Genomic DNA, 13440 nt, shown 5'->3' on the forward strand with positions numbered 1-13440 from the left:
GATGTTGTTCCCATGGCCAGCGCGATTAGGAGTGGTAGTGATTCAATTAGGACTTCTATATTGTTGGTCATAGTCTGTAGATGGATACAGGGAAGCGGTAAAGGCGTTGGGCTAGGTAATTTCACCGGCGCAGGTGTTGCCATGGCCAGACCCCATCGCAGTGCATGGCCACTCCTATGTGCTGCACCGTTGTTAGTGTATGATACCTCGATCGATGGCACTTCACTCGTAGAGTGCTAGGGAGGTATTGGTTGAGGGTGAGGAGGCCCGTGCTCCTAGGCGTTTGGCCGGAGATGTCGTGGCCTCGGTTGAGTTTCGGCCAGGGACGTTGTAATGCGAATTCGAAGTGAACTAGGGGGTTAAGTGCGAGGGTCAGTGAGAGAGGGGAATAGTGGAATGGATGGCAGTTCCATTTGATTGGAAGCCCATGGCTCTTTTGCATAATGCGGCGCACGCGTGGGTCTTCCTTCCGTGGGTCGCTGTCGTGTGTGGGCCGTGCCACGCTAGGACGCGCCGGTGCGCTGCACTGGTGCGCGCGGGGGCGTTGCGGGAGTGGGCCAAGCCACGAAGTGGGCCACGCGGTGAAGTTTAGTTTCTTCTTTTCCAGTGAATTAACAAATGCTTAATCAATTTAGTTGTGACCTAAACTTTGATAATTTATAGTAAATCTTATAGGTGTCCAAAAATAGTGAAACAAAATTTGTTAGGTTCACAAAAATGCTATCTATCTATTGGTGTAGTTAGTTTACAGTTAGTTGTGATAATGATAGGTTCATAAATTCAATTTAGAAAGCTTAGTATTGTTTAGCCTAATATTTGTAGGAATTTTTGTGGCAAATTGATGATAGCTTTAGCCATGAAAATTTTATAGTAGGTTCGTTAGATTATTATGTACTTATTGTAATTTTTGTAGCCCTAGAGTAGGTTGATAAATAGAGTAGGTAGTACCCCTTGTTTTATCATATATAGAGTAAATCAGATTAAGAGTAAGAATACCTTCAGTTGCTAAGATAATATATGACATGCTTCATACTTGTTAGTGTTAACAGTAGGTAACTTAGCACCTTAGTCACTAGAACTCGCTTAGTAGCTTGATAGATGTATTTTTATTTTAAGAGTTGCTATTGCCGTATTACTAAATGTTGCATCATCATTTCATGCATGTAGATCATGAGTTGGTAGAGTTCGTGCCCGTAGACAAACATGATTACGAAGAGGTCATTGAGGAGTATGAGAAGGAGATCCTCATGTAGGAGGGAGCCCTAGAGCCTTTTGGTGCTGACTTTGCTGACCCACCGCCTACCCAAGGCAAGCCCCGGTGCATAACCCTTATTTTAAATGATCACTGATTATATATGATGTGCATTTATGTTACATGCATTTTGTGGAAACTACATGCATAAATATATCTACCTATGAGTCCTACTAGTATAGGTCGAGTAGCTGCTATGCTCAGGATTTCGGTAGCGTGAGTAACCTACCGTTACTCACAATAGGTGATAATTATGACCACTCATGATAAAATGGTGGAAAGGAAAAGTGGTGACCAGGTAGGGATATGGTTTGGATACTAGTGGGTGTAAGAGGTTGTGTCCTGCAGCCAATAGGGCATAGCTTGGTTACACTTTTTCCCTGTCTGTGTCGGTTAAGGACCGACCGTTGCATAAGTCTCGAGACAAGTCACAGATTTATTATCCCGAGCACATACTTAGGTATGGGCGTAGGGAAGACTTGTTGCTCTCTTATCGTGGGTTTCGACTCTTTCTAGACCGACTGATTGGAGGCGGGGATGGTGGAGGTCCTTACACCACACTAAGTCCGGGACTTAGAAGCAGGGGCTTGGAGTCCAAGTTTAGATGGGGACCTGGAGCCCATGATAGGAGGGTGATGGGTTGGTCCTGCTTGCGCCTAGGGTATAAGCGGGCGTGTGTTTTTGTGGTACCTAGCTGGAGGCATTGATTCGTAAATCGCCGGGCAATCTGGTATTGCTTGTTTTGGGTCTAGCACCGTAGTAAGAACTGAAAGATGGAAGGTGATGAAATGGAACTGATTGCTCAACTCTTGCTTAAAAGTAGAACAAGTGCTTACATAGAATGACTAGATAATAAATTAATACGGCTATTAATAATAACATAAATAAGGACTCACTATTAGTATTGCTTTCTGCAAAAAGAAAACCAGCAAACCATAAAGCTTATCATATCTCTTGGAGTCGGGAAAGTATTCCTACTAGTCGGATAAGTCTTGCGAGTACATTGTGTACTCAGGGTTTATTTACCCCTGCTGCAGGTAATGCATGAGGAGTACTATTGTGTGAATGATTTTTCTGGTGGGCACAAATGAAATCCTAGCTTACTATCGATAGATGTTTCTTTTAAATTCCACTGTTTAATATTCCACACTTTGACTTTAAAAATGTAATAATGTACTTTTTATGAACTCTGGATGCATGAAATGGATTAAGTATTGTAACTTATTCTTATTATTGGATCCTTGGAAAAATGTGGATCTTTTGGGTTCTCCCTTGGGGTGTGCCCGACGGATACCGCCCACTGTAGTTTGCTTTTAAGGTGCTTAGTGTCTGGTGGAAGACGTGCGCCTCCGTAAGTATGTTATTTCGGACGGTTCTGCCACACCCACTCTTCATTTTCTTTTCATCGTTTTATTATGAGAGTAATAGTAATCTCCTATTGTGAGTAATGATAGGTTACTTATGTCACCGACAACCTAAGCATAGCAGCTACTCGAACCTGCATTAATAAGAATCTTAGGATATATATATATATATATATATATATATATATGTGTGTGTGTGTGTGTGTGTGTGTGTGTGTGTGTGTGTGTGTGTGTGTGTGTGTTGTGCATTTACATTGCAGGAGTTTTATGGAAAATAGGGGTTATGCACCGGGGCTTGCCTTGGGCAGGCGCGGTGTCAGCTGAGTCAATCAGTGGTAGCTCCAGGACCTCCTCCTACACGAGAATCTCCTCCTCGTACTCCTCGATGATCTCCTCGAACTAGTGCTCTCTGGTCCACTGACTCGTTCTCTATATGCATGTGATGATGATGATGCAACGATTTAATATTTAAACAACAACAACTCTTAAAATAAGAACACATAAGCTATACTAACAAGCTGGCTCTAATGGCTAAGATACTAATCTAACCATCAGCTCTATCAAATCAAGTGTCAAGCTCACCCTTTATTTCATTAGTCAATATTCTTCTTTTATTCATATTAAAGGTTTAATGGATATTTAGCTACCCTAATAAACAAGCTATCTTAGGGCTAAAAAAATTACAATAGGCACATAATAATATACTGAAGCTACTATAAAAATTTTAGGATTAAAGCTATCACTAATCTACCATAAAAATTCCTACAATATTTATCCTACTAATATTAAGTACTTTTAAATAATTTGATATGCCTTAGCATTAACATAGATATGTATGAACTAACTACACTATCAGGTAGACAATGATTTTAGAAACCTAACAAAATTAGTTTCACAATTTTAGGACATCTACATGAATTTATATTAAATATACAAGTTTACCTCAAAAACTAAATTAGAAAAGCAACACCTAATTCATTTAGAAAAAAGAAAGATGATTTCACTGCGCGGCCCATGCGAGGCGGCCCACGCACATGAGACGGCCCACGGCGGAGAAGCCCGCGTGCGCTAGCACTTTTGCAACAAAGTCCTCGGTTTCCTTCCGAATCACACCTAAGTCCTAATAATATTGTCTCCTCTCTCAGTCACTCTCACTTAACCCCCTGACCTTCCTAGAATTCCCCCGCACGCACCCCCAATGACCCAGCGCAAGGCGGCGCGGTGGATGCTGACACAGCACGGCCGCAGTGACCACCTAGGACTTGCGCCGACCCACCTATCAGGTCGGTCACAATCCCCGACCATGGTGGCTACACTAGACGGCGGTAAGGGGTGGCGGGACTCGCCGGGGAAGGCTACAGCGGCGCGCGGCCATCCACGACGATGGCGCAACTACTCCGGTGAGCTCAGGCAACTATAGGCCTAGACGGTTGGCGAGCGAGCATTAGAAGACTACCGCGGGTCTGGCCGAGGTGACGGTTGGAGTGGAGGATGACGGAGGAGGGCTAGCCACATGCGGCCAAGCCAGGCAGCGATGCACCGTGGTGGCACGGTCACATCAGCGACGCTGGGGAAGCGGTAGAGGTATGGCTAAGGCGCGCAGGGTAAATAGAGGATGGAAGCAAAGCTAGCAGTGCACTAGAATTGGTTCAGGATGGACAGGTGGAGGGCTGCCCTCGGCTATGGCTGAGCACGGCCTTATCGGCATGGCGGCGGGGAAGACTCCAAATTGAAGCTTGGCCGTGCACGCTTCAAGGCTGGGTAGGGTCGGGCAGCGAGAGGGCTTGATGATAGAATTACGGACGTGCTGAATTGGATTGAGGTGATCTCTCGCTGGCTAATTGCGTGGGGCGCGGCTCCGACAGCGGAAGCGGCAGGGAGAGGAGATGGGTTCGAGCTTTGGCCATCCTCGCTTTGGTGGCAAGCGGTCGGCCGGACCCGAGGTAGCGTCCGCGCACTCACTACGTGACAACGCGGCCAGACAACGTGCGCGCGTGGGGAGGCAGGTGGGGGTGCGGCCTGCGTGGCCGTAGCCCCATTAAGGCGAGGCGACAGTGCGAGCAGCCGAGACAGCTCATGTGCGCTCGGTGGTAAGGCAAGCAGCAGCAGCGCAACACGACGTCATGGTGGCAGCAGCATCGCATGGCAGCGGCCGAGGGCAGCAGTGGCTGCGTCCCGGCAGCTTGGCAAGGCGACAGCTACGATGATGACGACGTGTTGGCTAGTGGAGCAGCAATGCAGCGCCCCGCAGCGCCCGGCTACAGCCTGGCCATGGCCGGGCCAGAGGCGCCTTGGCCCACCGCATGCGGCAGTGCACGTGCGCGCATGGGCCGAGCCAGCGTGGCGACGCTGCCCCCCGGGACGTGGTGACCGCGCCCACCCGGCCAGCCAGCCCGAAATCGTGTCGTGCATGAATTTTAAAGCATCTATAAAAACTAACGGTTGCTCTTAGAACCAAACCACCTTCACCATGCTCAAGAGAGCATATCGGGGTACCAACCCAAGCTAAAACATGACACCACCTCTTAACTCAATTCCACAAAATAATTTCCCAACCATGACATTGTCTTGTTGTCTATATACTTAAAAATCTTCTAAGTTTTTGAGCTGAATTTTGATTCCAAGTTCCATTTCTAGGCTATTAGAAGTATTGGCTAGCAATGTTATTTTTCTACAGCAAAGGTTGCATTGCCATCTACAAAGTTTATACTTCAAGCTTTATTTAAGTACCACACACATGTTCTATAATATTTTTGCTCAATAAAAATTAATTTTCAACCCTACTTGATATACATGAGCTATTGAATCAACTTTCATTTAACATTTTTATTATTCATTTTAGGTTACAAGAAATTTATCTACACACTTTATCATATGCATTACCACATAAACATGATGCTCATGACATGGTTAAGTAGGTTGTTATGGTATAACACCGAGGGTGTTACATATACTAGGTGGGATGACTTGTCTCCGCGTGTCTTTGATCCAAACACCTTCCAAAAAAAGGTTTCTCCCATCCATCTCTTTTAATCCTACCAACTAAACACTACCTAACATGATTGGTACTGCAGTCTTCATCCTTGTTGTGTGATGGCAAGAATAGATGTTGTTGTAGTCCGGTTCAGGTCCCAGCGTAATCAACATGATCAAAAGGTTACAACTTTACTCTTAAACCTCCACATTTCAAGTCATCAACGAAAGAACCGAATTATATGAATTGTACTTCACTTATTTGTATTTTGTAAGACTGTATTTGGTTTATGTGTGATGTCTTATATTGATCTGCTATGTCTTAGTTTTTCTGCAAAAGTTCCATAAGTTTGGTTAGAACCGAAACCAAATGTCTAGGCCTAACGGTGTGGTTACCATATATCATAAACATGTCGCCTACCATTAAAAATACCGTAAAATCATAAAATAAATCTAGAAAAATAAGCATTTGTATCTCGGTGGGTAGGTTTCACCAATCTAACCCAACCTAGCCCAGCCAGTTCGCAACAATTAACTATTGGCCTGCTTCTGGTGAATCATAATTGAGCCAACAACGCATTCTTTTGCAGCCCATCATGGGCCCAATCCACAACTCCTAACTAATCTCTATTCCATTTCCGCTTGAGGTTCATCGCACAACCCCGCCGCAACCGCAACGCCTCCACACCCCGCCGCCCGGAGAGATACGGAGGCGCGACCTGCCGCAGCGAGCCTGACCTGGCGCACCTCCCAGCAGCAGCAGCCTCCCGAAGGTCAGTTTCACTCCCGACCCGCCACCCCCCCCCCCCCCCCCCCCCCCCCCCCCCCCCCCCCCGCGCGGCCGCCCAATCGGCCGCGCTCTGTGCTCCGGCGCGCCGCGGGACGGCGAGATGGAGGCCGTGGTGCGAGACGTCGTGTGCTTCGGGTCCGGGAGCCTCGACGAGATGGGGAGCAGGCTGGACCGGCTGGGCGTGGCCGTCTCGCCGCACCTGGTGGGGCGCGTGATCGACTCGTGCGGCGAGACGGGCGGAGGCTCTGGCAGGAGGTTGCTGCGCTTTTTGGTGCGGTGCCGGTCCAGGCACCCCGGGTCGCTGGGGGTGGAGGCGCTCGACAGGGCGATTGGGGCGCTTGCGTGGGCCGGGGACCTTACTGCGATGAGAATCGCCATTACTGATGCTGAGAAGGACAGGCAGAGGATAGCTCCCGAGACATTTTCCACCGTGGTCGACGCACTTGTCAAGGCGGGGAGGGAGGATGAGGCAGTTCGCCTGTTTAGAGGCTTGGAGAGGCAACGATTGCTGCCTGAGCATGGGGGCTGTGTTGGAGGCGATGGCGTATGGTCGAGCAGCCTTGCCATGATCCAGGCATTGTGTAAGAGGGGCTATGCTCGTGAGGCACTGGGTGTTGTGTGGCACCATAAGAGCGAGCTCTCGGCAGAGCCCACAGCATCGTTGAACGTAGCCTCCTCCATGGTTGGTGCGTTCATGGGAACGCTAAGGAGGCTCGGGAAGTCCTCAATGAAATGAAGTCTTCAGGTGCTCCGTTGGGCTTGCCATCGTTCAACGATTTTCTCCATTGCGTGTGCCACAGAAACCTTAAGTTCAATCCCTCTGCCCTTGTTCCAGAGGCTATGGATATATTAACAGAGATGAGGTCCTGTGGTGTTCCCCCAGCTGCTTCTAGCTTCAACATATTACTTTCATGTTTAGGCCGAGCAAGAAGAGTGAAAGAAGCTTATAGAATCTTGTACTTGATGACAGAAGGAAAAGCAGGGTGCTCCCCTGATTGGGTTAGCTACTATCTTGTGGTTAGGGTCCTCTATTTAACAGGGAGAACTGTTAGAGGGAAGAGGCTTGTAGATGCTATGCTTGAAAGTGGAGTGTCTCCAACTGCTAAGTTTTTCCATGGTCTTATAGGCGTCCTTTGTGGAACAGAGGAAATCGACCATGCTCTTGATATGTTCAAACTTATGAAGAGGTGTGAACTAGTGGATGCTCGTATATATGACCTGCTTATAGAAAAACTTTGTAGGATTGGTAGATTTGAAATTGGAAGAGAGCTGTGGGATGAGGCTACAAAGAGTGGTATTGTATTAGGATGCTCACAAGATCTGCTGGATCCCTTGAAGACAGAGGTATTCAGACCAGTTTGTCCAGCACAAAGATTAAGCCCTCAGAACTATAAGCGTTTGGCCCGAAAAAAGAAGGTTACTGCTGTTGGAGCCAAAAAGAACACTGCTATTGCAGCCTCGAGGTAGAAGTAGGGAGTGTAGGTACTAATGAATTTGTTAACTTGAACAAGTCTTCTTACTACTCTTGGAAGTTTGTGATGATGACCTGTGCTAGTTCAAATGTTAAAACCATCTTGAGCAAATCTTCTTATTACTCTTGAAATTTTGCGATGATGACCTGTGCTAGTTCAAATGTTAAAACCATCCCACGACTAGCAGCTACAGCAAAAGACATGGAACCTGTAGCCTAGCAATTTTTGGTAGTTTTGAAACAGCTCTCCTAAAACTAGTTTGAAATGACTGGTAATCTGGCCGAACAGCTGGTTCTCGTGATTTCGGTTTGTCTATTACATTTGTTGTTCCCTTTTTAATGTCTGTTTGGCATTCTTTAATTTTTCTTTTTTTACTTCATCCATCGCAGCTTTGTTTCAAGTGATTATTAGGCTTCATGGATACGTCTCAGGAGCAAGAACAAGATTTTGGCGTACTACTGAAGCAGGGGGCAGAAGGGGTGAGCCAAGAGTCGATATGTAGTTGCTGCTTGTCCTTTTGCTTGCTTTCTAAATAGTTTGTTTGCTTCTCTGCAGAGGGTATTTGCTTCGACATTTGTGGGACGAAAATGTGTAATCAAAGAGCGCTTTTCGAAAAAGTACCGGCACCCATTGTTGGACTCGAAGTTGACTCTAAAGCGCTTGAATGCAGTTAGTCTCTCTAACCAACATGTTATTATCAGATTTTCTTTTCTCCACGTGTAAAAAAATCTACTTTTGTTTGTATGTGAAATGTCAATCTTGGGATGGTTACCTATTTTTGGTGGCAAACATAACAACTGATATTACTGAGATTTAGCTTAGTATATTATATTAGTATGGTCTTCTCCATGCGCAGGAAGCTCGGTGCATGACAAAAGCAAGAAGGCTTGGTGTTCCTACCCCAGTACTTTATGCTGTGGATCCAGTTCTGCATACTTTGACCTTTGAGTATGTGGACGGCTTGTCTGTCAAGGATATGCTTCTTGGGTTTGGTTCAGATGGGGTTAATGAGGAACGCCTGAATGATATTGCCACACAGATAGGAAATGCCGTCAGTAAACTACATGATGGAGGCCTTGTTCATGGTGATTTGACCACGTCCAACATGATAATCAAGAACAGTAACAATCAATTGGTGGGTACAATATCCTTTTCGTCAACACCTTCTATTTAATGTATTCACTTTATTGTGCTATGAAGTCAAGCTTATGATAATCAAGATCAGCAGCACTCGACCCGGCGACCCGGCGGAGTTGCATCGTGGCCATTGATTTGCAACTTATATATGTTAATCTTGGCAGGTTCTTATTGATTTTGGTCTGAGTTTCACATCAACAATTCCTGAGGACAAAGCGGTGGATCTATATGTGCTAGAGAGAGCTTTGATTTCCATGCATTCGTCCTGTGGGGATGTGGTGAGGAGACTGCATAAATTGATATTCATGTTGCCTTTTTCTGATTATATGCGTGCATTGATTCCTTTATACTAGCTATGGCACAGGGAAATTATTCCGTGACTTTATTTTGGGGAGGCCAATGGCGTATACGGGTTAAGGTTACATAAGCAGCCCACAATATTGGATTCATCAATCATGAAATTTTTGGTCAATATTTGGTTTTGCTTGACTGTTACTATGCACTTGGGTCCGACTGATCTGTGCAAACATTTTCGACTATACTGGACAGAATTAGTCCATTTGCCATGTGGATTTATGAAATTTCCTTTTGTTGTGGCATCTTGTTCCCTATGGGTTCTATGCTGGTTTGTTATGTTGTGTTGATCATGCCTCAGCAAACTTATGTGGGTAACAACACTGATTTTGATGATGAACCGGATGGAGAAAATCCTGGCGGCGTACAGAAAGGCTTCGAAGCAGTGGTGCTCGACCCAGAACAAGCTGGCTCTAGGTATGGCGCGGTCCTGGTCCTGTGGCAGAGTATGGCCTTTGTTGCTGTTTTATGTAGCTGTGCTGACGTGAGTAATGAACTAATGACCTTATGTACTCTTTGCAATCGAAAATTTTTTACAGTGAGGCAACGGGGCAGGAAGCGCACCATGGTCGGATGAAGAAAAATCTGTGGCTTGGAATGGCTGGATGCTATTAGAAAGACGAACTAAACTGAGAGTACTGTACCACCATTTGGTTGCTTGCTTGTAGCGGGTGAGTTGCTTTGGCTGCTGTAACGTTTTGTGGATGGAAATTTGGAACTACGTTGCCCACCACCACCATTTGGTCAGAACTCAGAAGCAGCGTCGTTTCGTCCAGAAGTGGTAGAAGTTTTATTTATTTCTTGTGCAAAATACGGAGTAACTTGGAGACGTTGGGGTCAGTGGTGTCGTGTGCTTGTTTGTGCCCTCCATTGAATTGATCATGGCAAATGTGTTGCTAGTGCTGTGGACAAGGGTGGGTGGGTCTCATCGCTGGGCCTTGTGGGCCGAATGTGACAGACATTCGTCGTTGGTATTATTCGATCGGAAAAAGTCCACATTATCTCTCTCAAGTTTTGTGAAAGTCTGCTTTTTTCCCTGAACTCTAAAATCGGGTAAGCCACCTCTCTAAACTTTTAAAACTGTTCGGTTTACCTTCCTGGCTGGCTGGTTATAAGCGATGGTTTTGTCTTTTTCTTTTTTATTTATTTCGGTTGAATCTTTAAAAAATCATAATAAATCATAGAAAAATTATAAAATAGAAAATCTAATTTTTTTGAACTCCACATGAGTAGATCTACACGATAAACATATAATATAGTATGCTGTAGTACAAAATTTTTTGGTGTAGTTTTAGATCTATGTTTTTCTATAATGAATTCATAGCTGTAGTTTCTATGTTCCAATTGTGGTGAGATTTTTATAGTGGCCTAATTATTGTATGATTCAACTGTAATAAAAATTTCATACTCATTGGATTATGTATAACTTAGCTATAGATTTATAAATACTTACAAGCAACACTTAAAATACTAGACTACTCCTACACTGTACTGCATGCATTCAATAGTACAGGAGTACGTATCATGCATGTGCGACAAAAGGGAGGGAATAAGAAGAGAAGGAGAAGAAGGCTGCAGTGCAGGCCAGTGGGCATGGCGATATCATCACATTGTTAGTCGATCTCGCTCGATAGCTCCACTCCGCCATCTTCCGCTGCCGCTTCCGCTTCCGCCATCCGGTCCCGATCTGGCGAAACAGAAACATGCCTGCTATTATTATATCTTCTTCGTCCTCAGTGCTACTGCTACTGGGGAAACAGAAACATGCATGCATTTCCCAACGAACAGACGGACGGGCCCGTCCGCTTAAACACACGCGCGTCGGCACGCTCCATTGAGTTTGCGTCCAACTACGAAATGGGTTACTGCTGTCTGTTTCTTAGGATCTTCACCATTACTTCATTTTTCCGATAAAATAGTATTGGTTTTTTTTTAAAAAAATTATCAAAGGAGATGTTCGGACAGATTACTAATAATCTTCCCCAGTATATGTGACCCACATGTCAAATTATGTTTTTTTTTATTTTCTTCCTCTCCTCTCTCTAGAGGGGCATCTTCTTCCCCCGCCTCACGTCGCGCGCCCTTTTGCGACTTGGCCATGGCTGGCGCCCCTTGTCTCCACATCCTCCACCATGGTTGTCGACCGCAAGCTCATCCACACGACCATCGCTGCCATGGCATCCAGCGCCACCCGCCTTCTATATCGCCCGCACCGTTGCCGCCCTCGGCCACGGCGGATCTCCCGCGCCTCACGTGTTGTGGATTTCACGGAGGCTGGCGTGCCCGAAGTCGATGCTGAGGTCCTGCTCATTGTGGTGACGTTGGTGTGGCAGTCGCAGTGCCGTGGACGGAGGTTTGGACGTCGGCGGCGGCCTTGACTCAGTGTGTAGGAATAAGAAAAGGAGGCAGTTATTGTAAGACCCATATTATTAGGGGAGATGCAACCCCTTTATTTAAAGGGAGATGGGGTGTTTTCTTTTTGGGCATAAAGAAGAATAGCTATTGTGGAACTGCAGCAGGAATGAAATTACCTCATCCCGACCCCCCGTTATGACAGGTTACGGGATAAGGGTTGCTATTGGTGAAGTGCTGGCGATACTCTTAATGAGATATTTTTTAGGGTTTGAGAAAATATTTTAAAAAATCAACATATGTACCTTCACCAATACTTTCTCCTGCAATATATTCTCGGTTATGCTATACATCGAATACCCGACAAAAAGGCATGGGAGATATGGATCTACGGATGCATCTTTTGTACGCTAAACGTACCAAAATTTGGATAATTAAGATGCTGATGGTCAAAGTGCCGTATACTAGTATGTCCGACGTCACTGTCTGAGCCTTTTCCTCGACAGAGGCGGCGGTGCATCGAGGCGCATGCATGCAGCGGTCCTCGAGTGCTGCAGATCCCGGTCGGTCGATGAACTGACGTGACGACCATCCCATGCATTCCCACCGGCCGGCCGGCTACCAAAGCAAGAAAGGGGGCCGGGCCGGGCCCCTCTGGCAAAAGCGTGCATGCAAGCCCAGATCCTGTTTTGACCGCCCCCACGGCGACACGCTCAATGCTCAAAACCACAACACCATCATCATAACATTCATAACAACCCTAACCTCCAGTAGCTGCAAATCTACGCATGGCGCTGCACGCTCCACGCCCTAATTAACCATCCCACTGGGCCCTACCTCTACTAGTTGCCCTCTACATACTCCACAGTACTAGCATCTATCGATCATTAGCATCTACTTGCATTTCTTCTTAATCTGTTTAATTAGACGCCAATTGCATTGATCAGGATCAGCACGGAGGCATGGCCGCTAGCCCCTGCAGGCCTTTACTTTACTTGCATCTTAATGAATCTAGCTAGCTACCACTGCGTATATATAGTATGTACACACACTGCAGACTTGCAGAGACAGAAGCCAGCCATCTCATGCCCTGCCTGCCATTCCCCTGACACATATTATGCACTCAGCCATTCTTAACTACTCCTCATGCCCTACTTGATCCCTAAAACAGAAAGAACTAGCAGACTAAACAACATTGTTTCCCCTCTTCCTCCTCTAGTATATATCTAGTTAATGAACATATGACTCTGGTCAAAGTGTTGCCCACAAGACAGGAGGGCTTTTAGCTAGGTTTGCTCTATACAAAGGGAGCAGCAATGCATGTTCAGGGTGTACTTTAGTATGCTATAGATTTAATTAGTGAGATGCTAACGACCTGGGCGACATGTACTTTGCTGCTCTAAATCCTAGATTGCCACCTTTAAGTAGACTACTAATCATATCTAATAATGCCCACTCGTGGATCGGACTAAAAATGTACTCGTGGACCTGGGCGACATGTACTTTGCTGTTTCCAGTTTTGCTTAGCCAGCGAAGGACTTAATACGATATATAATTCCAAAAAAATGTATCATATATATATAATCTCTTGCTTGCAGAATAATTCTACTTGTTACTTTATGGTTTAGTTCACAGGATGTCCATATTTCTCTCCCCACGGTCCAAACATATTCATCATTCATATTATAAGGTCCATGTACTCCCTCCGGCCGGCGCAGATCCTGAATTAATACAAAACCCTTCCTT

At 45.7% G+C, this 13440-nt stretch overlaps 3 protein-coding genes across 8 annotated transcripts; all 3 read left to right on the forward strand.

Annotated features, from left to right (window-relative positions):
• The first annotated feature begins 6244 nt into the window (after positions 1-6244).
• Positions 6245-10333, forward strand: LOC136539069 (uncharacterized). Of its 6 annotated transcripts, none has more exons than XM_066531000.1 (7): positions 6245-6362; positions 8241-8330; positions 8407-8520; positions 8708-8986; positions 9153-9266; positions 9644-9759; positions 9882-10333. In XM_066531000.1, the coding sequence occupies exons 2-7, from the start codon at positions 8268-8270 to the stop codon at positions 9955-9957; spliced, it is 762 nt and encodes a 253-aa protein (XP_066387097.1). In that variant the 5' UTR covers positions 6245-6362; positions 8241-8267; the 3' UTR covers positions 9958-10333. The 6 variants fall into 6 exon arrangements, with proteins under 6 accessions (XP_066387097.1, XP_066387101.1, XP_066387100.1 ...); XM_066531004.1 differs by having other exon boundaries at positions 9693-9759; XM_066531003.1 differs by having other exon boundaries at positions 9153-9264; positions 9667-9759.
• Positions 6390-7251, forward strand: LOC136539071 (pentatricopeptide repeat-containing protein At5g61370, mitochondrial-like). The gene is made up of 2 exons (XM_066531006.1): positions 6390-7124; positions 7215-7251. The coding sequence occupies exon 1, from the start codon at positions 6480-6482 to the stop codon at positions 7113-7115; it is 636 nt and encodes a 211-aa protein (XP_066387103.1). The 5' UTR covers positions 6390-6479; the 3' UTR covers positions 7116-7124; positions 7215-7251.
• LOC136536682 (pentatricopeptide repeat-containing protein At5g61370, mitochondrial-like) lies at positions 7220-7846 on the forward strand. Its single transcript, XM_066528892.1, has one exon. The coding sequence runs from the start codon at positions 7220-7222 to the stop codon at positions 7844-7846; it is 627 nt and encodes a 208-aa protein (XP_066384989.1).
• Positions 10334-13440: the final 3107 nt, after the last annotated feature.

Source organism: Miscanthus floridulus, chromosome 2 (assembly GCF_019320115.1).
Source record: "Miscanthus floridulus cultivar M001 chromosome 2, ASM1932011v1, whole genome shotgun sequence".
NCBI classification, from domain to species: Eukaryota; Viridiplantae; Streptophyta; class Magnoliopsida; order Poales; family Poaceae; genus Miscanthus; species Miscanthus floridulus.

What these genes read in the sequence shown, in the direction of transcription:
- LOC136539071 (XM_066531006.1), top strand. Translation starts at nt 6,480, where the DNA reads ATGGAGGCCGTGGTGCGAGACGTCGTGTGCTTCGGGTCCGGGAGCCTC.
- LOC136536682 (XM_066528892.1), top strand. Translation starts at nt 7,220, where the DNA reads ATGGATATATTAACAGAGATGAGGTCCTGTGGTGTTCCCCCAGCTGCT.
- LOC136539069 (XM_066531000.1), top strand. Translation starts at nt 8,268, where the DNA reads ATGGATACGTCTCAGGAGCAAGAACAAGATTTTGGCGTACTACTGAAG. An exon ending in TGAAGCAGGGGGCAGAAGGG is followed by an intron (nt 8,331 to 8,406) that starts GTGAGCCAAGAG and finishes GCTTCTCTGCAG; the next exon opens with AGGGTATTTGCTTCGACATT. An exon ending in ATTCGTCCTGTGGGGATGTG is followed by an intron (nt 9,267 to 9,643) that starts GTGAGGAGACTG and finishes ATCATGCCTCAG; the next exon opens with CAAACTTATGTGGGTAACAA.